Source organism: Medicago sativa, chromosome 2, assembly GCF_051527215.1.
Source record: "Medicago sativa cultivar Bolivia chromosome 2, Bolivia_mono, whole genome shotgun sequence".
Lineage (NCBI taxonomy): Eukaryota > Viridiplantae > Streptophyta > Magnoliopsida > Fabales > Fabaceae > Medicago > Medicago sativa.
The window spans coordinates 52,080,457-52,106,495 of record NC_140750.1 but is presented as its reverse complement, the minus strand read 5'-3'; the positions used below and the strand labels follow the sequence as shown (position 1 = coordinate 52,106,495).

Here is a 26,039-nt window from a genome sequence, read left to right as displayed (position 1 = left end):
ATTAGCTTCCTTCTTAAAACTATAATCTTTCCATTTGTAGCAACTTCGTTTATGTTTACTAGTTTCCATTTTTTTTTTACAAACTAGCTTCCTTCTTAAAACTATAATCTTTCCAAGTTTTACAATTCATTAAAATTTGAAGTTTTTTCTTTCTTTTAGTATTTATGCATTGAGCTGCCTTATAATTGATTACATAAAAGGAAATATTTGTGCGGTCATAGAAAGGTAAATCTTTAATGCTTCATAAATATTACTAATTTATTTAGCATTTTACTTATTTGGTCCAATCTAACTACCCATAGTTCATATGGGTTAGCCCTAATGGGTAGCAAACTATTTAGGCTTTGTTTGCGTGTTTGGAGGAGAAGGGGGTAGAGAACTTTGAAAATAAGAAAGGAGTAAGTGGGAGAAATAAAAGACATTGTGAATGGAGGGTTTTGGGGGTCTTTTTTCATCATGATATAAAATTTCTCTCATTTTGAGGAACTAAAAAATTGTATCGGATGAGGGTTTTGGGTTTTTTTTTTAAGATTTATATGAATTCTTCAAATTTAATCTATATTGTTATGGTATTCTTAAAATGAAAAATATATTAGTCATAATTAATTTATCATTCTTTATAAAAACACTCTTTAAAAAAAAAGTGAAAAATTTCTCCATTTTCATCTCTTTTTCCCGCCCCCAAAGTGGTCTATTTCCCTCCTCTCCAAACTTCCAAACAAAGACTTAGAGGCATGCTAGAATTTTAAAGCCTAAGCTTTGTGCTTTATCTGTGTTAGCAGACTGACCTATATTGGCTAACTCATTTTGACAGCTCTATCCATGAGTATAACTCAGTTGGTAAGAACATTGCAATATACGGGGATCAATGTTTTAACATAGGATTCTCCGGTTATTTACCTTAAGGGAACTCCATCCATTAGACATTTCACAACAAAAAAAATTATGTTCTTCTAAAAATAGTATGGAACCACTTTTGAAAAGAAAAAAAAAAGAACACATTGTGTGGACCAACCAATTTTAAGAGGAAAGAAAGCTAAAAAAATTGAAGCATAATTTTCAAATGCATTCCTTTGTTTAGGTATTCGATAAAGATGAATGAAAGATAAATTTTTGATGACTCCGAAAGAGATTCTCTTCCCTCCCAGTTAGGGAAGAAAGTCTCGTGAAGATGTGTATTAGAAAAAAGACAAAACAACACAACAACAAAACGACAAATAAAACAACACCACACAAGACAACGAACAACACACCACCACACTTAGATGACGAAAATCACGAAGAAAAAACCTAGATCTATGTGAAAATCACTTACTTAGATTGATATAGAGAGAAAAAGATTATGAGGGATGATTTTAAGTCAAAAATTGATCCAAAACCACTCCCTAATGAAAAACCGGAAGAGAAAACCTAAAGAGAAAAAACTATGGCCGATTTGTTGAAAAGGAAGTATTCCCAAAGATTCAGTAATAACAGAGTAAAAGATTAATAAAGGTGAATAGAAGGGCAACAATGCAAACATTTAAAAACTTAAAAGATTTGGGAACAAATTAACTTTAACAATGTAAGTGTTACAAACTCCAAACTTAAAAAAGTCCAATCATTTCTCAAAATCTTTTTAAAAAAAGTTTTTTATAACAAATACATTTCACTTTCTAACGGTACTTTTAAAGAGACGGTAAAATCCCTTTATACAATCTGTATGAATTACATTTAAAAAAAAAAATCAATTGAGAATATTCTTAAAAAACAACAGTAAAAACTTCTTATCATTCAAATAGAAGTGGTGGTAAGTTGTACCAAAAAAAAAAAAAAAGAAGTGGTGGTAAGTAAAAGAAAAACATTCAAATATGGAAGATATCCAAAGTGGTAAGTAAGCTTAACAAAGCACATTTTTTTTGTGAAAACCCAACCAACCATATTATCTAAATCATTGTTCAAGTCTGTACATCTAAATCTTGTCAAGTTTATGCAGCTCGCTTTGTCAAAAAAAAGTTTATGCATCTCGCGCGCACCTCGTGCTACATCACAAGTATTTATTATAATAATAGTTGTCAATAAAAAAACAAAACAATATCATAATACCCAACATATCCTTTTTTTTCAGTTTCATTGTAACATGTTCTTTCTCCTAACTCTATAAATACATATTTCATTTCATAGACCCACCAACCAATATCACACCTTCTCATTCACCATTGGATCTACCTATCCCTCTCTCTCTCTCTCTAACGGTAGCTACTCTCTCCCTCTCTCTCTCAATGTGCTTCATTGTTCATACTCATTTTCATGTATAATTGTGATCATTTTTTTGAGTTTTTACAAAATTTGTTTTTGATTGGAGATTTGATGACCCTTTAAGCTAATTTGATCTGGGTTTATCTTGTTTTGTGATGAAGGGAAATAATTTGTATTGAAAATTTAAGAAGAAGCAATGGCACGTAAGAAGATCAGAGAGTATGATTCTAAGAGGTTGTTGAAGGAACATTTTAAGAGAATCTCTGGACAGGACTTGCCAATTAAGTCTGCACAAGTACGTACTATTTTATAGTTCTTGTTTTTGATGGTTTAGCTCTGAATTTCATTTTTTAGCTTAAGTTTTGTTGGGTTTGATTACTCATTCACATTGATGTTTGTATCTTGTAAGATAAAATGCATGATGTGGTTATTTTTTACCATCTTATGATGTGCAAATGTATACAAGTTACCAATTTAAGCATGTGGTCTAGAGTTCGATCCTTGACTAGTGAGTGCGGAAAAATTAATGTATCCAGTCACAGTTATAGGTTAGATACATTAATTATTCAATGTACCTAAAAATCTGTTTTTTGTTTATAAATGTGACCGGAGGGAGTAATCTATATTCAATATGACAACTAATTTTGAATTTTGATCTGTACTGTTATGTGATGATGTATGCAACAGTGGTTTGTGAGAAGTTGCAATTTTTCACATTGAAAAGGTTCAATCTTGAAATGATCTAAAGTTGTTGTATGTTCTTGATTAATTCTTCAGGTTACTGAATCAACCGATATCAATGAGCTAGTAGAGAAGGAACCATGGCTTTCATCTTCCAAATTGGTTGTGAAACCTGACATGCTATTTGGAAAACGTGGCAAAAGTGGTTTGGTTGCCTTGAATCTGGATGTGGCTGGAGTTGCAGCTTTTGTAAAAGAACGTCTAGGAAAAGAGGTGATTTTTCTCCTCTGTCCTCCAAACTTTAGAACTGTTTTTTCCCATTTTTTTTTTATCAACTTTTCTTAGTGCTTTATGTTCATGCTTTAAGTGTTTGTTCATGTCTTTCTTTAAAATATAGGTTGAGATGGGTGGATGCAAAGGACCTATTACGACCTTCATTGTTGAGCCTTTCGTCCCACATAATGAAGAGTTCTACCTTAACATTGTCTCAGATAGACTAGGGAACAGTATAAGCTTTTCTGAATGTGGAGGAATTGATATTGAAGAGAACTGGGATAAGGTACCAAAATGAATTATATTTTCTTTGTTACCTAAAACTTTAATACTCAAAGTAAATCCTGCTCATTTATTTCTTTATAATTCAATATAAGCTACAAAGTGGTTTGTTAATATTTCAGGTTAAGACTGTATTTATTCCAACAGGGGAATCTCTTACATCAGAGAATATCTCTCCACTTATTGCTACCCTCCCCTTAGAGGTATATTCACTTTGCTAATTTGTTATTCTGTGATCATGTCAACTATGGTGCCTTTCTTTTACCAAAAATGTGTTCCAGCTTTCTGTGTTGGTTATCGATAAATTACCGACACATGCACGACCCTGAGATGGTCGCACCAATCAAAATTTGAGAAGATAAAGTAATTGAGTGTAACTACATGTGTCGGTGTCGGACACCAGCCACACCTTTAATCATAAGTTGCGGTGTGTTACTTATTGATTAACTAATTAGTTTATGTTGGCAGACAAGTTGTTTCAATTATTTATTAGTTTTTCCTTCATGCTTTTAGATCAAGGGAGAACTTGAAGATTTTCTCAAGGTGATTTTCAATATATTTCAAGGTATAGTGCGAACTATCCATTTACAGAACATGAATGTGCATGTGAATACAATTTTATTGACAGTTTCATGAAAATTTTCCTTATTCTGTTTTCTTTTTCCCTATCATTTTAGATCTGGATTTCACATTCTTAGAGATGAATCCTTTCGCTCTTGTCGATGGAAAGCCTTATCCTTTGGATATGAGAGGAGAGCTAGATGACACTGCTACTTTCAAGAACTTCAAGAAGTGAGTTTTTTCCCCTGCCGAGAATATTAATTGTTATTTGAAGGATTAGTATCATATCTTTAATTAACCACTTAGAATTAATCAACTGTGATATTTAATTATAAATGATTATGGATGTTCTTTTTATTTTCAGATGGGGAAACATCGAATTTCCTTTGCCATTTGGAAGGGTTATGAGTCCTACCGAGTCTTTCATTCATGGATTAGACGAAAAGGTGAATAAATATACTTTACACATTTACGAACAATCATATGCTCAATTCATTTAAAACTTTGCCCCAAAGTTGCTAATCTTAAACAATTTGATTCTTATTCAGTAGACATATAGTGTTTCCTTGTAATAATATCTTATGAATGAGAACAATATTATTACTACTAGACTTATCACGGTCCTATAAATTTTTATTATGAAAATCTTAGGATATTTTGTTTGAATGTTTCCTTCTTCCAGACAAGCGCATCTTTAAAATTCACGGTGTTAAACCCAGTGGGACGAATTTGGACTATGGTAGCTGGAGGAGGTGCCAGTGTAATCTACGCTGATACGGTGCGTGTTTTATTTCTTTAAAACTAAATTCATTCATAAACTCTATGTTCTTGAAACATTAAGCAACTGATTTCTTTTATACGAATTATTATAACAGGTAGGAGATCTTGGTTATGCTCCTGAACTTGGAAATTATGCAGAATACAGCGGTGCACCCAAGGAAGGCGAGGTCTTGCAGTATGCAAGAGTTGTAATTGATGTAAATAATTCATATCTCATCTTTTTTTGTATACTATAATAGTATTATCAAATGCATGCTAATTTGAAACAAGATATTAATGTCATTATGTATCTCCATGATAATCTCTTTGCAGTGCGCAACTGCGAATCCTGATGGACAAAAGCGAGCCCTTGTGATCGGAGGGGGAATAGCTAACTTCACCGATGTTGCTGCTACATTCAGTGGCATAATTAGGGCACTGAAGGAGAAGGTAAGCCTTATAACATACTACCTCATGATAACTTTCTTGTTTTACTTAAGCCTTAGTTCCCGTTTGTGTTTGATTATAAAAAAATTGATTTTGACAAGCCCTTAATTGATTGTTGATGTATTACTAACCAGGAACAAAAGCTAAAAGAAGCAAACATGCACATCTATGTGAGGAGAGGAGGTCCCAACTACCAAAGAGGTCTAGCAAAAATGAGGGCACTTGGGGATGAAATTGGCATTCCAATTGAGGTTGGTTATATAACATGTCTTACTTGATTGTTTTAAGAAACTAATTGATGTTTAGTCACAAAAAATTGATTAATTCTCTCTTTTCAGGTATATGGACCTGAAGCAACAATGACTGGCATATGCAAACAGGCAATCCAGTGCATCACTGCTTCTGCTTAGTTATCAATTCTTATGTCAATGCTTTGTCTTAAAGTTTAATCATGTTTAGTTTGTAGTGATTGTTGATTCATAATTGTATTTCCAATCTACCAGAATTGAGAAATTTGGTGAGAGAGAGCATAGATTGTTAAAAATTTAATAATCTAATAAGGTGGTTGAGAATGTTTGTATCATGTAGAATTCTGGTAGTTTAGTCTTAAACTCAATAAAGTGACACGTGTAATTCATTTATGTTATGTCAAGCTTCAATTTCAAGCTATCAAATTTATCTTCATCAACAAGTAACTTGATTTTTCCTATTTATGACAACTTCAATTTTCTTCTTTAAAGGGTCTCTGAAATCTCAATAAATTTATCTATATATTGTTTTGTGGAAAACTCTGGACTCTTGGGTAGCAATCTTCATGACATATTGCTCTATTTGTGCAAAATGTGTATGTGTATTTATTTATTTATTTTAATTTAAACTCTCCAACTCCCACGGAAAATGGGTTTTTACTGTCTGAAGTTCTATTGATCAGTGAAAAGTTAAACCTATTGAAAGATTGTTCTAGTCAAGGTCCAAACTCTGATATCTCTAATCATTCAATATTTATTAAATTCATTAACCACTCGAGTTCAATCATTTAGTTTTTTCTAAAGGAATATTTGGCTAAAATATAATAAGTGCAAAATTTGTATGCCATGGTCTGAAGTTTAATGAACTTATTTAAAACCACATTCATTTACAAGAAGCTATGTATAACACGAACCATTTAAAAAAGGTACATTGGTGAAATCATAACATGTAGAAATGTGATTTTACAGAGATTTTAACAGAATAAATGCTGGAAAATGATTTAAGAAATTAAAAATCAAGATTAAGAGTGGACAAAAAGTTGATTACGGAGTTGTGCCCCAAAACTATGACCTACATTTTTGGGAGAGAGCAATTTTGGGAGAGAGCAATGCTTCGTAATCAATCAATTGTTTCCGGAGATGCAAACAAGTTCGTTGAAGAGTCTCTTTCTTCCTTGTTAACAAGTAAAACTAACACAAATTTTAAACAATAAAAAAAAGGGTCTTGTTAACCAGTATCCTGGGGCACTAGTTAAGCAATCTTTAAATATAAATTTTGTATTGGAAATGTAACTTTTTACTTTTTTAATGAAGTAATAAATACACTACCTTTTTATAAAAGCTTACCAATTTTGGTTGCTTAACCAATGCCCCGGGGCACTGGTTAACATACTCCAAAAAAAAATTAGAAAGTAAATACGACTCTATTAAAGAGTGGTGTTTTCAACCAATTCCAAACTTTTGTTTGAGGATGAGTATATCCATAACAATGAACGAACTCACACTTAAGTGGAAGATTATTGGTATTTCAAGAGCGACTAAGAGTCACACATTTGATAAAAAAGTGAATGTTAAAAGTTACCCTTTTAGATTAATTTATATATTTTTTTCTCTTTTTAGTGATGTTATTTTAGTGATGTTGTTGTATATGTATAATATTAAAATATGTTAAAAAGGGTAATTGATTTCAAAGGTAGTTTTTTCATTTCATAATGATGTAGGAGTATATCATATCACATACATCATTTTTCTATTTTATTTTTTAAGAAATCAAAATGGATTATATTAACACCAACAAGCTTTCCCCCAGTACAAGGTGTGTCAGAGAGAATAGACCAAATTTTACATCAGAAGATCAAACAAAATAAAAACAAATAATAAGTACCACCCAAGCACAACCAAGGGTTTTGACACCAATCATGAAACTGATAAGGGAAAGCTACACAATTTGCCTTACGCCACTAAAAAGAAAGAAGTTTTATATTTTCCAAAAGCTTAAGAATTGAGTTCTCTTTGCCCCGAAAAATTCTGTTGTTTCTCTCCTTCCAGATAACCCAAGAAGTCGCAAACCAAATCATAAACATGAAAGAGCATCCCGATCTTGCATGACCAAAAGCTGAACCAAACTGAAGGAAATGATCCTTTGTGTTTGACGGCAAAACTATATAAACGTGTAACCAATTTCGAACCAATTGCCAAAGCTGAGCAAAAACACCGCAATTTAAGAATAGATGTTCATTAGTCTCCTGCACACCACACCCACCTACACACATTTGATCCTCATCTTGAATTATCCCCCGACGAAATAAATTAGCCTTGGTAGGCAGCCTATTCTGAAAGAGCCGCCAAGCAAAAATCAAGACCTTAAGCTGAACGTCCTTCCTCCACAGAAGATCATTAGAAAACAAGTGAACCCCATGGTTGAGATGCGCATCATCAGTTGGAGTTTGGTAAGCCCCTCTAACCGTGTAACCTTCCATAGGATCCGAAATCCAAGTCCAGACATCATCGTGAGCAACCTGCAACGAAACAGTCAACAATAAAGTCCTACACTCCTCTACTAACTCTTCCTCCCACGCCCATAACCCTCTTTGCCATTTTTCTGTTTGTAATCATGCATACATCAAAGATATAATAGGATAAATGTTTTTCCTCATTATCTTTATATCATAATTTATCTCTATACAACCTTATATTATATCATGTCTTTATCATATCTCGACCATCAAATGTGCTCTTAATGTAGTCAAAAGCTTGGATGCACGTAAATACATTGCAATTATTTTGGTTCTCCTATAACTTTATTATTACTACCTCCGTCCCTAATTATAAGGTCCTTTTGAGATTTTTTTTTGTCCTTTTTTATAAGACTCATTTGGTATTTTCAATTACATAAATTATTTTTTTACTAACATACCTTTATTTATTTTGCATCTTTTTCTTCAATCAACAATAAATACTATGTTGAAAACATAAACTAACTATCTCTCTTAAGGATAAAATTGTAAAAACAATAATAATTATAAACAAATTTATTATTGTTATCAACTTTCTCAATTCCCGCGGTAAAACGGTCCTTTATTTAGGGACGAAGGTAATATTATTTTTTGACGGAGATAAATTAGTCCATCGAAATTGTCACCAGAGATAATCAAACATGAGACCTTGAGAAGGTAATACTCTACGATCCAAGTCAACATCTCCCGACCAACCTAAAAAGAGAACAATAATTTAAATAATTTAATTAGATTTAACTCCTTAGAGATTTATAATATGAATTATTATAATTAATTTTAAGCATATAGCTTATGGATGATGTTGGTTTTGGGCGTTGAAGTATACTCTTCTTCAAGATCTTAAGTTTGATTCTCGCCACTATCAATTTGTGTAGTCTAGTTTAACTTTAAAAAAATAAGCACATAGCCTATGTTTATAAATCTCATTGAATTCAAGTCAAAATTTCATCTTATGTGCCAAAATAAAGGCACGTACTATCTCGCGTAACTCATTCCCTTTCTTTCCTTGTGCATTTGTTCAACTCATTAAATTTTTATATTTTCTATTCTTAACTTTAATCCTATGAATATTTTAATTGATTAATATAGTATGTGTTTACAACAAATTGATGTATCATTTAACCCTGTAACTTCTCTTTCGAGATTTTTCCCTATGTATCTCATGAAATGATAAAATACAAATAATAATAATAATAATTATTATTATAATAACAATAATAATAATAATAATAATAATAATAATAATAATAATAATAATAATAATAATAATAATAATAATAATAATAATAATAATAAAGAATAAGTAAAAAGAATAAGTACAAAATAATGAGTTCCAATGAACATCAAGATTTTTATGTGTGATATTAATTAATGTAACGTGATCAATTATTTTAACTATAAAGACAAATACAACATTTTGTTATACCTAAGAGACATTTAACAATAATTCTAATTTGAAAAATGGGGATTTTGACATTATAAATGAGCATACAATTTTCTATTACTGCGTACAAATAAGGAAAGATAAAATTTTCTATTACCACATACAAACAAAGAAAAATATGGCTGAAATTCTCAATTTTATCTCTATTATGATTTTTTGTCTTTTGATTTTTGTCATAGGAATCAAAGGCGGTAAGTCAATATTCTCTTTTTTTCTTCTTAAAATTTTCTTCTTTATCTTATTTTCTTATATAAAAGGTTTCATTCCCTATTTTTAACATACACTTTTTCTTATTGGCATCACAACAGAATTTTACTGCTTAACCGTCGGAGATTGTCCTCAGAATTTGTGTTCCGGATCTCCTTTATCTTTACAATGTTTAAAGTTCATTTGTCGTTGTGAGTGAATTAAAAAATATGATTAAAAATAATTTCATGGTACTTATTAAAATAAAGTTGTACTTTTTTTTTGAAAGAAAAATAAAGTTGTACTTGAAAATATATTGTTTTTACTTATATGATTTCTCTCATACGTCGATACTTTTTCTTTATCCATAAAAGAGAAATGTAAAATGGCCATTAGTGTCGCTGTTAGCAATAATAATAATAATAATAATAATAATAATTGTCTTCCCCGTTTTTTTTTTGGAAAAAAAATCATTGTTGGCACTTTAATTTTGATACCGTGTTGGCGGGAGGTCCATTCCCCATTCTTAAATCCTAATTGTTTTTGCAGAAGTTCGCTCTTCATATTTTTTTGTAGCTTGGATTCGTACCCGTGCGCAGGTTGGCTGGATTGCGTCCGTGACTAGTGAATTTTTATTAGAATATATTAGGATTGTTCCACTTGGTATGGTTTATTTCCATTTAGATTGTACCTGGGTCATTTCTCATGCCCCCAATCTTTAATCTTTATGTATTTCTTTTTTATTTTTACTTTATTTTATATTTCCTAAAAAAATTGCTACAACATGATTTTAGTGTTGTTTTTTTTAAATCATGTCCTATGTGAGTGAGTCTGTAAGTTTTCTTATTGCCTCTCTAAGATTTCTACCAAAGCAAAGTTAGAGAAGTTTAAGTTCTTTCATCGCAACCTTTTTGGAAGCTTTCTAAGACTGTAAGAAGCGTAGTTGAAGCTATAAATGGTATTTCTTTTCCAAATTTATATTATATAAAATCGATTCATAAGTCCACGACCATAAAAATATTACGTCCGAAATCAATTTATAATGTTGATGATTGTTCATTAGAGTGGTCATGTTGAAAGAAAGTTGTGATACTCATGTTATGTTGTCTTATATTATTTGTAGTTGAACTAAAGTAATTAAAATAGGTGGAAGCAACGCTTATTTTTTAATAGAAACACGTCGTTGCATTCTATTATTGTTAAGCATCATCAACATATGTATTTTGTTTTGATTATTGTTTCGCCTCTTTTATTCTGATTATTGGTTTAAAAGTAGTATATGCTACATCCCCTCTATATCGTATTTTCATTGTTTTTCCGTCATTAATATCAATATTCTTTATCTATATTTTATTTAATTAAAATTCCTTTCAATTTTTTAAATATTATAAAATATAAGCTCCCATGATCAAGCATAATTTTTCCAATGCATTGCACGGGCTCACACGCTAGTTCAAATTTAGAGTTTTTTTTTTTTAACTAGGTATCCAACCCAAGAGCCTATATAGAAGAAAAATTATTATTAATAATGGATGCTTTATTTGCCATTTTACATTTACCTCAAATGAACGACGAACAAAGATTGGCGAGCAAGAGAATCATAAATGTACAATATAATTGCACATACAATTATATTCTTAGAAGTATCATGGAATTATTTTTGAACTTAATTATTATAATCATAATTAAACCCACAATAACATTTGTGAATTACGCACCATGGAATAAGAGGAGGTTTACACCAATGAGTAATACAATATGCATGAGATGAACATCTATCCCTTGTTGTTATATTAACTAAGAAAAAATGAATGTTAATAATAGGGAATGAAACATTGTGTATAAGATAAAGACGAAAATTTTAAAGAGAAGAAAAAGAAGAGAATAAGGACTACCGTCGATTACAATGACAAAAATGAAAAGAAAAATAGTTATAAAACAAATAAACTTCATAATTTCAGACATATTTTATCTTGTTTGCTACATGCAATAGAAACTTGTTTGATTATTTTATAGTGTAAAATTTCCATTCTTCAAATTATAAATATTTTTAAGTGTCTCTTTAGGTTGCGTTGGTCAACACTAATCTTTAATTTTTAAAACTGTTTCTTTCTATTTTATCCTTTCGCGATAAACAGGGATAAAATCGATCCAAAAAAGATAAATTATAGGGTTGCATACTAAAAAAGAAAATGGTGTTGAAATAATTCATCTATGCCTATTACTAATATTGATCAAAAGGGAATTACTACCTTCATTAAAGACAAAAAAATTACTTTTGAATTTATTTCTGATCCTGTTGCATACTAAAAAAGAAAATGGTGTTGAAATAATTCATCTATGAGGTGTGTGTCTATATATATATATATATATTATAAGGGGTGTGAAAATTTATTTATTAACTAAAATATCATAGCATCAAAGTTAAACTTTAACAGTTGGGTTAATATCTCAAATAGTCTCTGTAATTTGGACGAGATCTGAAAATAACCCCTATAAAAATAAAAAATAAAATTCCACCCCAGTGATTTTTTATTCTTAATAATTAGCCATTACCCTGTTAAAAAAGATATTCCTCAAGTAACCCCTGTAATTTGGACGAGGTCTAAATATATTTCATCTCTGGTGGGATATGCAAAAGGGGATGAACCACTACGGCTTGCTCTTCTTTTAAGAACCTGGAAAACTCTTTCACTCGTTCGAGGATTCAATAAATTAAAAATTAATTATAAGTTTGTGATTGTCTAGCTAATGATCTCTATGAGCCGTGGGGAGGACACCTTTCATGAATAACGTAAGGAGTAAGGACCAACTTCGATAAGAACACCAAGGTTCCTGCATATCAATGAAGGTTCATCGAGAAGCTCATTTCTCATGTCGATCTTTTGTCCCGAGTGTGGTCATGGATAAGAAAACTGGGAGCGGAAGACAAAGAGGCGGAGAAGTGACACCCAAAACCTTTTAAGTTGTAATTTTCTAAACGAGTCCACGACCTTCTATGTACGTCTTTCTTCTGTTATTCTCCATTTACCTACTTGGATGTTGTTTCCATGATTGTTTATAGAAGGTTATCTTGCCTTTCTGTATAAAGGATGTCGACCCTTAATTTTGTAGCTAGGATGAATTCTAAGAAACGCGGCACATCTGGTTTATCCTAATCCATGATGCTTCCTATTCCAGAGGTATGGGATTTCTCGGTTCAAACGTGGATAAAGAGAAAACCACGTCGAATCATGTTATCCCTTCTCCTATGGGAAAACAGTGATGGGAAGCTACACGAAATAAAGCTTGAAGTGATTTCCTTAACCATCATACAACACGGGATTTTCTGTTATAGACGATGTTTGTTGTATATGTTGTTGTTGTTGTTGATAATGTTTAATTGATTATGAGTTTTTTTTTGTTTTTTTATGGAAGACGCACTTAAATGACACTAAAATAACGAAATTCTGCAAGTATAAGACATTAAAATGCAGAAATTCTCATTAGTCTCAAATGTACTTGTCTGGATGACGGCCAAATTAATAATGATATTAACTATCATTAAATTGTCTTTCACTCCCGTTGTTGCTTTTATTGAAATTTTGTTTCATTGTATGAAACTTTCCTAGATCAACCATTTTGCAACACGCTACGCCGATGATTAAGTGACATTTTAATGAAAATGTATCTGTATTTCACGATTATTTTTCTTGCTCGATCATGACAAATAAAGAATGGAAACAATCAACAAAATGCAGTCTATTATATTCGAAAATATGGTGCATTATTTTAAAAATAAAACACGATAATACAATAAAATCATTCAAATACATTGTCAAAAACTGACATAAGTTTTAACGCCACGAAAAACTGATAAATCGGAACAAGGAACTAAAATACAAAGTTCCATTCATCTTTGTCATTACCAATCATGACTTTCGCGCCTTCATGATATCTTCGAGCAACAATTATATGATTTCAATGTCCTCCAATTTTGAAGTGCTTATTTGGAAGGTATCCAATCATTAGAATGTAATCCCATTTGTTGGCACAATCTTCAATCATAACCAAAGAAGTAGTTTGTTTGTTCAATGTCAACTCACAAAACCCATGATACTCAAGCATTTACAAACAAAATAAAAGTTCAATAAAATTTTACATATTAGACTTATATACGATTTTCTCTAATATATTTATAAGAATTAAACAACTCAGCAAAAATTCGGAAGTAACATCATATGGAGACATTTTTTTTATGTGGAGTATAATAGAGGTAATGATGATTGAATTTTAGCTCATGGTAAGATTTTGACACAATTGTTATTTTAGCTTCTGGTACTATATTTGAAAAAAATTGATGCATGTGGGTTATTTTAGCTTTTGTGAGTATTCCTAAAGTTGTAAGAGTTTTCATAATTCGTTTATTCTTTCTTATATCATTGAGCCGTATGAAAGTTTATTGGTGTAAATTTGTTTTGGTCATATCATTGAGGTCCAGAAAGTTGATGATACAAAAATTTGCGCATTTAAGATCAGGTTGATTTGATAATACAAAAATTGATCACACAGAAATATGTTAGCTTCTTTCAATATCAGAATGAACAAAGGGAATAAAATTAAATGACGTATTTTTTTTTGACAAAAACAAAATGATATTCATTCATTCAAATTGATAGAATACATCAGAATCAACATAGCTAAAAACGTAAAGGATGAATCTGCGAACAAACTCACAACACCCAAGTTAATAGCATATAACGGCAATATGCCTACAAAAAATATGATGAAATCTAAATCACCAGAATACTCATTCTTCCGGATCTGCAACGTTGGCGTCCAAATCATCGATTGAATCTGTGATTGACTGAAGCTGATCTTTCCATATGAACCAAACGAACACCACAACAAGACGCGAAAAAAAACAACGCCGCACAAGACGACGAACAACACAACGCCGCACTCAGACGACGAAATCACGAAAAAACAAAAATATAATAACTCCATTTGTTTTTTCGGATTTAGGGTGATAGAGTTCATATAATAACTCGATATAGACAAATGGAGCATTGGAAGGCTTTCGATTAGAAGTGTCTATGCTACAAAAATGTGTGTAAGTGTCTATGCTAAGCTAATGTTTTTGTCTTCAGTTTATGATATTCAGATAATGATTTGGCTACAATGACTATCTTATTTTGGTAAAGGATCCTTTCCGCTTTATTCTCTGCTCGACCCTCAAAATTTGTTTGTTCTCCGTCATGAGGAAGTTAAAAGTATATCAATTTGTGAATTTTGCGGTTGTTTTGGAAAGGATTTTTTTTTATGTTGACTGCTTTAGATTATTGTTGGAATTTGAGTGGTATAAATAATATTATGGTTAGTTGAATTGCAGGGTAATTTGGAAGTTTAAAATGATTTTGTTTAACTAAAGGGAGATGAACTTTTTGTGTTCAATTTGGAAGTGAAAGTGATTGTGTTCAAATAATGCCATGTTATTTTTTAGGCTTAATAACAATTTTGGCCCCCTATATTTTAAGAAGTTGCGATTTTGGTCCCCTAAATAAATAAACTACAAAACCACCCCCTAAGTATTGACTTTTTTTGCAGTTTTGGTCCCCCAGACAAATTTTGACCAAGTCAATGCACACGTGGACGCCACGTGTGTATACTCAAACCACTTTAAATTCATTATCCATAATAATTTCATTCTAGAAAGAACGATTATTAGTACTAGAAAGATACAGAGCAATTCATTATTACTAATTTATGATATTTGGGTTTGGTCCAATAAGTTTCAGTTTCATCCATGGTGCGTAATTGCTTGAATTGTTGAATAGCATAAATTAAGTAATTGCGGCAAGTGTTCAACAGGTTTGACCAAATATAGAAAACAAACAGATATAGGGGTACTTGTGGAGAAGTTATTACTCCTTGAGTTCATTAACAACTCTTATGACAAGAGTTGTTATCATAAGATGCTAAGTTGTTAAGAAGTTAAGACGTTAAGATGATAAGAGTTGTTAAGTCGTCGAGTCGTTATGAAGTCATCAAGTTGTTAAGATGTTACGTTGTCAAGATGTCAAGATGTTAGGATGTCATAGATGTTCATGGAAGTTGTCTAAGTTGTACGAAAGTTATGTCGTTGCATTAGAGTTGTGTCGTTGCATAGTCAGAGATGGGGACTTAATGCCCGACAGGTCCTTTATGACCTTAGAGATGGGGGCTCAATGCCCGACAGGTCCTTTATGACCTTAGAGATGGGGGCTTAATGCCCGACAGGTCCTTTATGACCTTAGAGAAGAGGGCTTAATGCCCTGGTGGTACCACATGCATAATGAAGATGTCTAAGAAGATTTAAGATGATTTGAGAAGTAGAAGTTGCATAGTCGAGTCGAAGTTGTTAAGATGTTGAGATGTCAAGTTGTCAAGTTGTTAAGATGTCAAGTTGATAAGTTATTAATGAAGTGCTATGATGAATGAAGACGAATGATTTATGATAAGATGTTACGTGAGTTATAATTATGTTGATATATGAAGTTGATTACGAATTTGATTATGAAGTTGTTCTCGGTAATGCTATGTTTTGATAATAATACTTATGTGAAATTACATGATGATGCTTATGATTATATTTGATATTAGGTGTTGATGCTTATAAATAATGTTTGATGAAATGTGGTGACGTTTGTGATTAATATTGATGCTATGTGATGATTGTTGGAGACTATTATTTGATGTTATATGATGATGTTAAGATTATTAATTGATAATATATGAAGATGTTTATGATTAGTATTAAGATAGTTTTACGACCAATATAAGAAGATTAATGACACTAGTTAAGGAAGTTTAAGTTGTTAGATATGATTAATGAATTATAAGATGTTTAAGTTGTTGAATGTACTTTATATGATTTATATGCTTATATTATTGTTTGAGAAATCTCACCCCTCTGCTTGGAAATGTTGCTCTTCGTATGGGTAACTTGCAGGTAATCAAGATTAGAGGCGTCGTGACTCGTGAGTGGACTCCTCACATGTGTGTCTAGGTGCTCTGATACGTAACGGGATGGGACTTGACTTTACTTCTATTCCTTACGTATTGTTTATGAACTTTTATGAATAAATATTGAACTAAGACTTATGAGATTTTCTGATGAGGCCTGCGTGCCAAAGACTTTTTATGTTGAATGAACTAATTCCGCTGCGAAGTTTTGAATTACTTATGTTAAATGATTTTGAAGAATAAATTGTTATTTATTCAGTTTATGAATTTTTAAGAAGTGTAGCATTCCGTTTAAAGTTGAATTACTCTGATTTTTAATTATGAAATTTTTACGTTGGGAAAACAGGGTGTTACAGGGGGGAGGCGCTCAGAGCAAGCAAAGACTCGGTCAAATGTTCAGTAACATCTCTCATCATGGCTCGCGCGAGCTCGCTTGACGATTATGAATGATGAAAGTTTTATATGAACCTTACCTTTGAATTCATACGAAAATAATGTTGTTACCACCTCCTGATGACCAGATTGATACTCCAAATCACATTTTCATGGAAAAAAAACAAAATAGATTCAAATTTTGTATAAATTTTTTTAAAAATAAACTCTAAATTATTAATAACTTTTTATTTTAATATTTATTAACTATTTATTTCTTGTTTATTTTCCTTCTCTCACGTAATGTGTAATACTTTCTTATAATTTGTTTTTTTTTTTTAAATTTCTAACTAGTGTCTTAAAGGCAATGGTTAAACATCCAAAATAAGTAAGGGGGTGTATTGGATTAGGATTTTAAAGTACCATTTTTGCTTAAACAAGTCTCAAAGATTTTAAAAGATTTTTTAGGATTTGAATGACTTTCATGATTTTAAAAGACTATCAGGATTTTCAATTTGGATTTCAATGGATTTACATCATAAGATTTTAAAGGATTTTATGGATTTATAAGATTTCAAAAGATTTTATGAATTTGAAGGACTCGTTGAAAAGAAATGATTACAACACACTCTCTATCATAATATTTTCAATACAAACTCTTATTTTTTATTGGGTTAATTATGTTTTTGGTCCCTACAAAATTGCGACCTTGTAAGTTTAGTCCTTACTTAATTTTAATAGCATTTTTAATCCCTACAAAAAATTTCTGCACTCAATATTAGTCCTTACTCAATCCAAATTTGTTTAATTTATGCTTAAACTCTTAAGTTTTTCAACAATTTTTTACAGGCGTGTTAAGAACGTTATTAAAAGTTCCTCCGAAAAAAATATCGCAAAAATTTGATTTCTACGTCCATATTTTTGTTACTTATATCTTAAACTTTTGTCGTTTTAAAAAATTTATATTTAATTTATTTCATGTTAAAAAATTATAAATTTTAGTAAATGAACCTTTCATAGTGTTCTAAACTTGTATAAAAAGAATCGTTAAAAAATTTAAGAGTTTAAGGATAATTAAACAAAATTTATTTTAGCAGGGACTAAAATTATAAGTAAATTTTTTTTGTAGGGATTAAAAATGCTATTAAAATTAAGTAAGGACTAAACTTACAAGGTCGCAATTTTGTAGGGACCAAAAACATAATTAACCCTTTTTTATTTTATTTTTATGAGAGATAGAGAGAGGAGGGGGAAGAGAGGTGGGAGAGAAGGGAGAAAAGAGAGAGATAGAGAGAGAGAGAGAGAGAGAGAGAGAGAGAGAGAGAGAGAGAGAGAGAGAGAGAGAGACGTAGAGAGAAGGGAGAGAGAGAGGGAAGGGAGAAAAGAGAGGAGAGAGAGAGAGAATGGAGAAGAGAGAGACGAAGAGAGAAGGGAGAGAGAGGAGAGAGAGAAGGGAGAAGAGAGAAGGAAGAAGGGATAAGAAAGAGATAGTAAACTTTTAAAGAAAAACAATCCCAAGAAATCTTATGTCTTCATGAAAGATTTTTTCTTGTTAAAATTTCATGAGAAAATCCTACAAAATCCATCAAAATCTAATTTATTAAAGAATCCTTTGAAATTTCATTGATTTTGAATACCATGAGACTTTTATTAAGTGATAAAAAGTCTTGATTGAATACCTCAATACTTTTTAAAAATGACAAAGAATCTTAATTGAATACCAACAACTTTCCATCAAAATCTAATTTATTAAAGAATCCTTTGAAATTTCATTGATTTTGAATACCATGAGACTTTTATTAAGTGATAAAAAGTCTTGATTGAATACCTCAATACTTTTTAAAAATGACAGAGAATCTTAATTGAATACCAACAACTTTTTTTAAATTGTAAAGAGTATTGATTGAATACCACAAAACTTTTTCATAGTTAAAAAGTCTTTTAAAATCCCTTAGAATCCTAATTCAATACATCCCCTAAGTTTTCATGAAAAAGTTGTGTAATCTTGATAAACAAAATTTCTATTTGTAGATTCTAGCAAGACCCATCAATAAATAAACACAAACAAAAACGACTCCAAGCTCTTCTTCCATCACTCTCTGGTATCCACTTTTTAAACTTTCTCTATCTCTCGTAACCCAAACAGGACCAAATTTTAATGAGCAAGACCAGCGGTTTTTAAAGTCTTTCCGAACCGGACACAGCTTTAGTTTTCGGTCCAATCGGTTGAACCGGTTCAGTTTTGTTAACCCCACCAGCTCTAATACAAAAACCCTAGTTTTAGGTGCAAGGAAGAAGAAGAAGAAGAGTTTGCAATGACGAACAAAAAACGAAAGAGACAAGGCAAAAATGATTCATTGAACAAGATCCAAAAACCAGCTTCTAATGCCAAACCTTCCAGCTTTCTTCAAAAGGTATACCCAAAATTCAATTTTATATATATTTGAGTTTCAATATTGATTTGTTTGGTAATTAATTTTGCAGATGCGAGCGAGGTTGTCTGGTGGACATTTCAGAATGATCAATGAGAAGCTATACACTTGCACGTATGTTATTCTTCATATTCTTGTCTTTTTTGTTTTGGAACATCAAAATTCAGATTAAGACTTAGGTTCTGTTTGGTTAAACAAAAGTACCAATCCATATATAAGTTAGCTTATATTCATAGGATAACTAATAAGCCAATTGATACTGGATAAACTAAATTCAATTTTAAATGTTGAGTAAAATTAGCTGTTGATGAATATAATAAAATGAGGTAATTTTTTTAATTAATATTAAAAGCAATGTTAATTTTCATTTATTATTTATGTAATCAATGTTAATTACATAAGAACGAAAGGCAAGCGGGCAACAAGTTGTGCCCCTAACCTTTTCTTGTTGGCAAAACCAATGATTTTAAAAACTACTTCCAAACATAGGAGACACAACATAGCTATGCATGACCCTTTGAATTCTCTGTAGAAGATCCACAACCTCTGGTGCTAGGAAACAAAAATTGTCAAACGCAAATGGTATAACTAGTATGTGGACTCAATGCCAAGCACATGCTAGAAATACTTCTAATGTTTTTATGGGTTAAATACGTCGAGTAATGGTGTCTCCTAAAGTTTTCTGTCCCTAATTTTGGTTCCCACTATTAACTTCCCCTAAGGCTTTGTTTGCGAGTTTGGAGGTGAAGGGAGGGGAGAGTTTTGGAAAAAATAGAGAACATTGGGAGGGGAGGGCTTTGGGGGGTTCATTTTCTTCATAATACAATTCTCTCCTCATTTGGGGGAACTCAAGATTTGTATTGGAGGAGGGTTTTAGGAGGTTTTGGAGGGTTTACATGAGTTCTTCAAATTTAATGTATATTGTTATAATATTCTTAAAATAAAAAATATATTAATCATAAGTATTATTTTATCATTCTCTAGAAAAATACTTTTTCAATTTTTTTTAAAGATTTCTCCATTTTCCCCTATATTTCCCACCCCCCAAAGCCCTCCTTTCCCCTCCCATCCAAACTCCCAAACAAAGCCTAAGGAAGCTGAAGTAGCATTGCCATGTGGACAATTTTAATGACTGGTAGCTGGTTGGGATTGTAACCGTGGGCAGTATGAGATATATTGGTTTATAATAATTAAAAATGAAAAAAAATATTATTATTTTTATTTAAATTAAATTAAAACTCTGGTTCCAGAAAAGAAAAGAAAAAACAATTTTTTTTCATAATCATCATTTCCATCTTCATCTTTAAACCCAGAAAAAATCATCATACTCATCTCCATTTTAATTTCTACTATCTGAAAACAATCTAAAAATCTATCTTCATCTCATTCCAAAATCCTGTAGTTTCTCTCTTTCAATCCCAAAAACCTCAGTCGTAAATAGTTGAAATAGTGTTTGAATCTCTGTTGGTTACTAAAAATGGTGATGCATGTGTAGACGATGTGAGGAACAAACCAACTGAGATTTGTGAAATAGGGTTTGGATCAGTGTCAAGTGCAAAAAATGGCAATGCACATTTCGAGGATGTGAGAATAGAATCAACTGAGCTTTCTTTTGAGCCTCAAAATTTCGACAAGAGAAACGTTAAATCATCATATGAAAGTCCAAAATTGCAAGAGCACATGAAAATCGATGAAAAAAATGTTGGCGATTGTTTGAAGAAAATTGATGATTTGTGTGAAGAACCTGTACAAACGACACCACCTAGCGTTGTAATTTGCGATAAAGTAGAAGTTAATGCTGATGCGAGGAAAACACAAGAGGTGCTTCTTGTTGGTAATGCATCGGAAAATTAAGGAGTGGGATTTTCGGTATTAAAGATGGGCAAAGAAATGGCTCTCTTCTCAAGAGAAAATCTGTAAGCTGCCTTTATGATTGTGTTTTATTTTCATCATTGCTTGCTTATAAGTTTTAGACATTTATATATAAAAAAAAATTGCTTCAGTTTTTTTCTGTCCATGGTTTCACTATTGATTCCGTTTTTAGCATTTGAAATTGAAACCCATAAGCCATCATCATCCTCATTCATCTTCGACCTTCGTAAACCAAAAGTTAGCTGCAAAACCACAAGGCACTTCACTACTACAGTGCAACTCTCAAGCCATTCACCACTTCTTCCTTGGTAAATGTCGTTTGAGTACCTGCATCAAGATTTCAAATCACTAGCTGAACTAATAGTGAAACCATAGACAAAAAAAATCTCAAGCAAAAAAAAACATTTTTCACATAAATATCTAACTAACTCATAAGCAATGATGAAAATGAAACACGGAAGCATGAAAGGCACTTACTTATTTGCTCTTGAGAAGAGAACTATTTCTTTGGGCGTCTTTAATACGGAAAAACCTTCTCCTAAATTTTTGGATGCAGCATTACCAGAAGAAGCGCCTCTTGCGTTTTCCTCGCATGACCATTAACTACTAAATTATCACAAATCACAGCACTAGGTGGTGTCATTTGTACATGTTCTTCACATAAATCAGCAACTTTCTTCAAACAATCACTACCATTTTTTTTCATCAATTTGCATGTAATCTTGGACTTTCATGACGATTCAGCGTTTCTCTGATTGAAATTATGAGGCTCACATAAAGCTCAGTTGAATCCATCCTAACAATGTCGACACGTGTATTGCCATTTTCGGCACTTGACGCTGATCCAAACGCTAATTCATGAATCTCAGTCAGTTTGATCCTCATATTGTCTACACATGCATTGTTGTTTTCAGCAACCGACAGAGATTCAAACCCTATTTCAGCTATTTTCAACTGAGGTTTCTGGGATTGAAAGAGAGAAGGAATAGGATTTTGGAATGAGATGATGATAGGTTTTTAGATTGTTTTCAAATATTAGAAATTAAAGATTCTTTTTCAGGTTTAAAGATGGAAATGAAGATTATGATATTTTTTTTTTCCTGGAACAAGAGTTTTCATTTAATAAAATATTATTTTTGTTTTCTTTATTTATTTTTAAATCAATATTTCTCCGCGTCTAAAAGCGTAGTTACCTCTTGGTCATTAAAATTGGCCCACATGGCAATGCCATGCCAGCTTACGTTAGAAGTTAAAGTACGGGGATGGAAAAGTTCAAGGGGATTATTATTCCACGAAAAATTTAGAGGGACTAAAAGTGAAAGTTGGGATATTTATAGGACTATAATAATTAATTAAATTTTAAATAAAGTGAAAGTTGGGATATTTATAGGAGTATAAAAATTATGTAAATTTTAAATAAATTATTTTTACACACAACAGACTAATGTCGCATACCATCAACGTGTTTTTCGTTAAACTATTGGATGTTAACATTCACGCAAGTAAATTTCTTTGTAATTTTTTGTAGATTCGGGTAAATATGCAAGAAAATGATACGTTGTTAGGTATATGCTCCAAATATAGTTGAAGTAATATATGGAAAAAATGCTATAAGTTAATGAGAGAAGGTTCGTTATGAAATAAATCTGTTTTGAACATACAATCTTATATTTGGTAAGTTATCCACTATAAGCCAGTGGTATGGCCTTGCCAAACCTAGCCTTAGATGAAATTGAGAGGTTCAGTGTGACTTCTTCCTTTATGTAGTTTGGGCAATGAATTGGGACATAATGTTTTTTTTAATTATTTTTGGATCCTCATTATTTCAGTGGGGTTCGATAGCTAGCTGGTTAGTTAGACAGTTTTTAGTTTAATTTTTTTTTTTGTTAATTTCTTGTTCAAATGATCCTATAACTAGACTTCCTAAACTGTTTTATGTATTTTGATCTTGCTTGTAATTCTTTTTTGGGTTGACAAGATTTAAGGAATTGTCATTTTTTCAGTGGAAAGGAGGCGCTTAATTATTTCCGTGAAGATTCGTCTCTATTTAACTTGGTAAGGGTTGTTTACATGAACTTTTTATTTGAATCTGTCATTAGACATGATTTATGATAATTAGTGTAAAAATTCGAGTTAAACATGTAACTGAAGGAATCAGCGTAAAAATTCACCAAGCAACTCATAATTTTTGCCTGATGAGTGTGTATTGCAACACTAGTGACTTGGCTCCATATCTTCTTCCACATTAGTCCATTAACATGTATTGTAATGATTGAAATTGCTCATTTTTATTGGTCATCTCAATTTTTATTTGGATAGTATCATGCAGGATACAAAACGCAAATGTCAAACTGGCCGGAACAGCCGGTTAATGTAATTATTAAGTGGCTGAAAAAACAGAGTCCTTCTTTTGTTGTTGCTGATTTTGGTTGTGGTGAGAATATTCTTGATCTTATTGTTAATTATAACTCTTACAGAATACTCTTTTTTTGCTTGTTCACTGCTAATGTTTTCATGTTTCTGATGCATTCTAGGGGAAGCACTCATTGCCAAAAGCGTGAAGAATACTGTCTTCTCTCTTGACCTTGTCTCCAATGATCCCGATGTAATTGCTTGTGACATGGCAAATGTAAGTTTTGCTTGTCAAGCTCATGTGCTTTGTACACATTGGATTTAGAGACTAGTTTTATAGCAGTGGACACTAGTAGTCGTATTTGTTTCTCTTGCCTTCACGTGTCACAGTTATATCAAAAACAAATTGGTTTTTTTTTGCCTTATTTTGGTGTTTATTTCACTAGGGTGTATTTTTTAGAAGTACAAAGATTACTCTATGCTTCCGTTTCTGCTAGTATATTACAAAACTGATGCAACGGATCAGGCTTGAGGCCAGTTTTATCAATAGCAGATTATGGCTGCCAACCAACAATCTGCCATATAAACACGGCATTACAGACTGTGTCATAAACATTGCAGATATAATAGCTGTTGAGCCGATGGCAGCACCAACACAAAATCCACATGCCATGGCCGCTATGGTGAATATTTCACAACACTACTTGTGGCTTGCATCTTCGTTGTTTTCCTAGTCAAATAATGTGCCTTACTTGAAGTACAGCTTTTATGGATGGGACACATTAGTGAAATCATGAAAGGCTGAATGGATTCCTTTATATGTTGAAGGAAATAATTATTTTTTGCTTTCTGCCATTCTAGTTAAGTAACTTTGGATAGTTAGCTTTAGAAATAAAAAAAAAAATGTACAAGTTGTCTTCCGTAAAAATTTAAGTACATGAATTTCTTAATAATATTTGAAGCACATAATGGAGAAAAATCTCATTTTATTATTAATTTTTTTATTAGTTGGATTACTTACAAGAGGACATGCTCATTTTTGTGAATTACTTGCAGACTCCACTAGGTTCTGCATCTGCCGATGTTGCTGTATTCTGTCTATCATTGATGGGAACGAACTATCAAACTTATCTTGAAGAAGCATGCAGGGTGCTTAAGCCAGGGTATGTGTTTTTATTCTATAACAAATTTTCCTTTTCAACCGGGCATGCTTTCCTCGTCAGGATCTGACTTATTGTGGTATTGAACAGTGGCTGGCTTTTGATAGCAGAAGTGAAGAGCAGATTTGATCCAAATACTGGAGGAGCAGACCCAGAGAAGTTTTCAAATGCAATTTCTGAGCTAGGATTTAACTCCGTGAAAAGGGTATGAAGATGTTCCATTTCATTGCCTCTATAAATACTAGCGTGCAAACGTGTCCCCTCGAGTTTTGTCTGTCTCAGTTTTTTCGTCTCTTCTTTTCTCTTTTACTTCCTCTCCTCTCTTTTTCTTGCTGCAAAAAAAATATAATAATAATGATAATGAAAGCTACAAAAAATTTATGTGCTTATTTAACAAATCAGTTATTAGATTGAGTGAAAGTAAATGAAGGGTAAAATAGAAAAAAAAAGGTGAAACCAAAATTAAGTATCCCCTTAATATATATGTATTGGATTGTGCTTACTGATGTTTAATCCTTGCAGGACTTCTCAAATAAAATGTTTATTTTGTTTCACTTCACCAAGAAGGTATGTAGCTAATTCATTCATGTGATTCTACTTTTGTTCTTAGATTTTCGTTATTGATTTTGCTTTTTTCTTGTGTAGGAAAAGCAAAATTCTAAAAGGAAGGAAATTGAATGGCCATCACTTAAACCTTGTTTGTACAAGCGCCGTTGAGGTTATGGTTTTATTTATACACAATCCTTGTGTGGACGAAAGTTAAATCACATTTCTTGCTAGCATTGGCTAGTCAATCACAAAAGCTCTTGTATTTATTTGATTCTTTTTTATCTTCAAGGTTCATCCCCAGTTTTGTTGAGTGTAATGTGCATATTTGCACCTTGTAGCCAAGTGTTGTGGGGTAGTAGAATATTTTTTCTTATAGAAAAGAGATAAAGAAGATTGATGTATGAAATTCCAATTCTATTAACTATACAATAGCATCTAAGTTAATTCAAGGCAAAAAAAGTGTTCACTCCCACTGAAGGAAGAAAGGGGTTTGATTTAAGATATTCTTTTTTTAAAATTGAAGTGGTTTAGAGGTGAGAAGTGAGAATATTGAAAGATAGTTAATGTAATTTTGGAAAATAGTAATGAGTGTAGTAAATATCAAAAGAATGTATTGTAGAAAATTTGAAACATATATTTGTATTGTAGTTAATTTGTGAAAATATTTTCAATTTTAATGTTTA

At 31.7% G+C, this 26,039-nt stretch overlaps 2 protein-coding genes and 1 long non-coding RNA gene across 5 annotated transcripts; all 3 read left to right on the top strand.

The window, feature by feature from the left end:
• The first annotated feature begins 2,170 nt into the window (after positions 1–2,170).
• Positions 2,171–5,915, top strand: LOC146948775 (ATP-citrate synthase alpha chain protein 2). The gene is made up of 13 exons (XM_085744987.1): positions 2,171–2,234; positions 2,400–2,533; positions 3,016–3,192; positions 3,317–3,478; positions 3,597–3,677; positions 3,988–4,039; positions 4,152–4,266; positions 4,400–4,481; positions 4,718–4,813; positions 4,911–5,012; positions 5,128–5,244; positions 5,376–5,492; positions 5,580–5,915. The coding sequence occupies exons 2-13, from the start codon at positions 2,435–2,437 to the stop codon at positions 5,649–5,651; spliced, it is 1,272 nt and encodes a 423-aa protein (XP_085601113.1). The 5' UTR covers positions 2,171–2,234; positions 2,400–2,434; the 3' UTR covers positions 5,652–5,915.
• A 3,583-nt stretch (positions 5,916–9,498) lies between these two features.
• Positions 9,499–9,964, top strand: LOC146948774 (uncharacterized). The gene is made up of 2 exons (XR_015027019.1): positions 9,499–9,640; positions 9,758–9,964. It is a non-coding gene; the product is annotated as an uncharacterized LOC146948774 (long non-coding RNA).
• Positions 9,965–19,085: 9,121 nt separating this feature from the next.
• On the top strand, positions 19,086–26,018 carry LOC146948773 (ribosomal RNA-processing protein 8-like). 3 transcript variants are annotated; one of them, XM_085744981.1, is made up of 10 exons: positions 19,086–19,405; positions 19,476–19,537; positions 20,919–21,339; positions 23,299–23,350; positions 23,615–23,729; positions 23,830–23,924; positions 24,704–24,810; positions 24,898–25,012; positions 25,330–25,374; positions 25,453–26,018. In XM_085744981.1, the coding sequence occupies exons 3-10, from the start codon at positions 21,302–21,304 to the stop codon at positions 25,522–25,524; spliced, it is 639 nt and encodes a 212-aa protein (XP_085601107.1). In that variant the 5' UTR covers positions 19,086–19,405; positions 19,476–19,537; positions 20,919–21,301; the 3' UTR covers positions 25,525–26,018. The 3 variants fall into 3 exon arrangements, with proteins under 3 accessions (XP_085601107.1, XP_085601106.1, XP_085601105.1); XM_085744980.1 differs by lacking the exon at positions 20,919–21,339; XM_085744979.1 differs by lacking the exon at positions 20,919–21,339 and having other exon boundaries at positions 23,281–23,350.
• The last annotated feature ends 21 nt before the right edge of the window (positions 26,019–26,039 follow it).

Bases quoted from the DNA above. Each gene is read 5' to 3' on its own strand.
- LOC146948773 (XM_085744979.1), top strand. From the start codon at position 19,307: ATGACGAACAAAAAACGAAAGAGACAAGGCAAAAATGATTCATTGAAC. The intron at 19,406-19,475 runs GTATACCCAAAA...TTAATTTTGCAG, and splicing joins CTTCCAGCTTTCTTCAAAAG to ATGCGAGCGAGGTTGTCTGG. The intron at 23,925-24,703 runs GTAAGTTTTGCT...AATTACTTGCAG, and splicing joins TTGCTTGTGACATGGCAAAT to ACTCCACTAGGTTCTGCATC.
- LOC146948775 (XM_085744987.1), top strand. From the start codon at position 2,435: ATGGCACGTAAGAAGATCAGAGAGTATGATTCTAAGAGGTTGTTGAAG. The intron at 4,040-4,151 runs GTATAGTGCGAA...CTATCATTTTAG, and splicing joins GATTTTCAATATATTTCAAG to ATCTGGATTTCACATTCTTA. The intron at 5,493-5,579 runs GTTGGTTATATA...CTCTCTTTTCAG, and splicing joins AAATTGGCATTCCAATTGAG to GTATATGGACCTGAAGCAAC.